This window comes from Geospiza fortis, unplaced genomic scaffold (assembly GCF_000277835.1).
Source record: "Geospiza fortis unplaced genomic scaffold, GeoFor_1.0 scaffold172, whole genome shotgun sequence".
Lineage (NCBI taxonomy): Eukaryota > Metazoa > Chordata > Aves > Passeriformes > Thraupidae > Geospiza > Geospiza fortis.
Window position 1 is genome coordinate 3,656,637 of NW_005054309.1, and position 446 is coordinate 3,657,082.

The 446-nt window shown below is 69.1% G+C and overlaps 1 protein-coding gene across 1 annotated transcript in view; it reads left to right on the forward strand.

The window, feature by feature from the left end:
- Nucleotides 1-440, forward strand: part of FAM131A (family with sequence similarity 131 member A) — a 3,225-nt gene extending 2,785 nt beyond the window's left edge. Inside the window, exon 6 of the mRNA XM_005418989.3 lies at nt 199-440. Coding sequence (XP_005419046.2) covers nt 199-401 — 203 coding nt within the window. The 3' untranslated portion in view covers nt 402-440. The remainder of the gene's footprint in view (nt 1-198) is intronic.
- Nucleotides 441-446: the final 6 nt, after the last annotated feature.

A 446-nucleotide genomic window follows, 5' to 3' on the forward strand; every position in this document is an offset into this window, starting at 1 on the left:
TGCAGGGCCACCTGTGCCGGCTGGGTGTGCGGCACGGCTCCTGCGAGCCCGAGAGCGACTCCTCGCACACCCTCTCCCCCGAGACTCTGTGCTCCAGCCTCTGCAGCCTGGAGATGGTGTCCCCCTCCGAACTCACTGCCAAACTGCTGGGCTCCCTGGGGGGAGAGGACCTGGGGCTGCCCAAGCTGCCGCCCCCAGCCAGCCAAAGTGCCTTGCGGGGCCTGGCACGGCTCCGGTGCCAGGACTCCCTCTACTCCGTGTCCTACGCCGAAGCCTGTCTCTCGCCCACGGAGGACGAGGTGGTGCTGAGCAAGGACTTCCCGCTCCGCCGGAAAATCTCTGACGTCGCCTCCTCCGGGGTGGCATCGCTGGAGGAGGAGGAGGAGGCCGAGGAGCCCTGATGCCTCCTGGGGTGCCCTGCCTCTCCTGGTGGGGGTCCAGGTCTC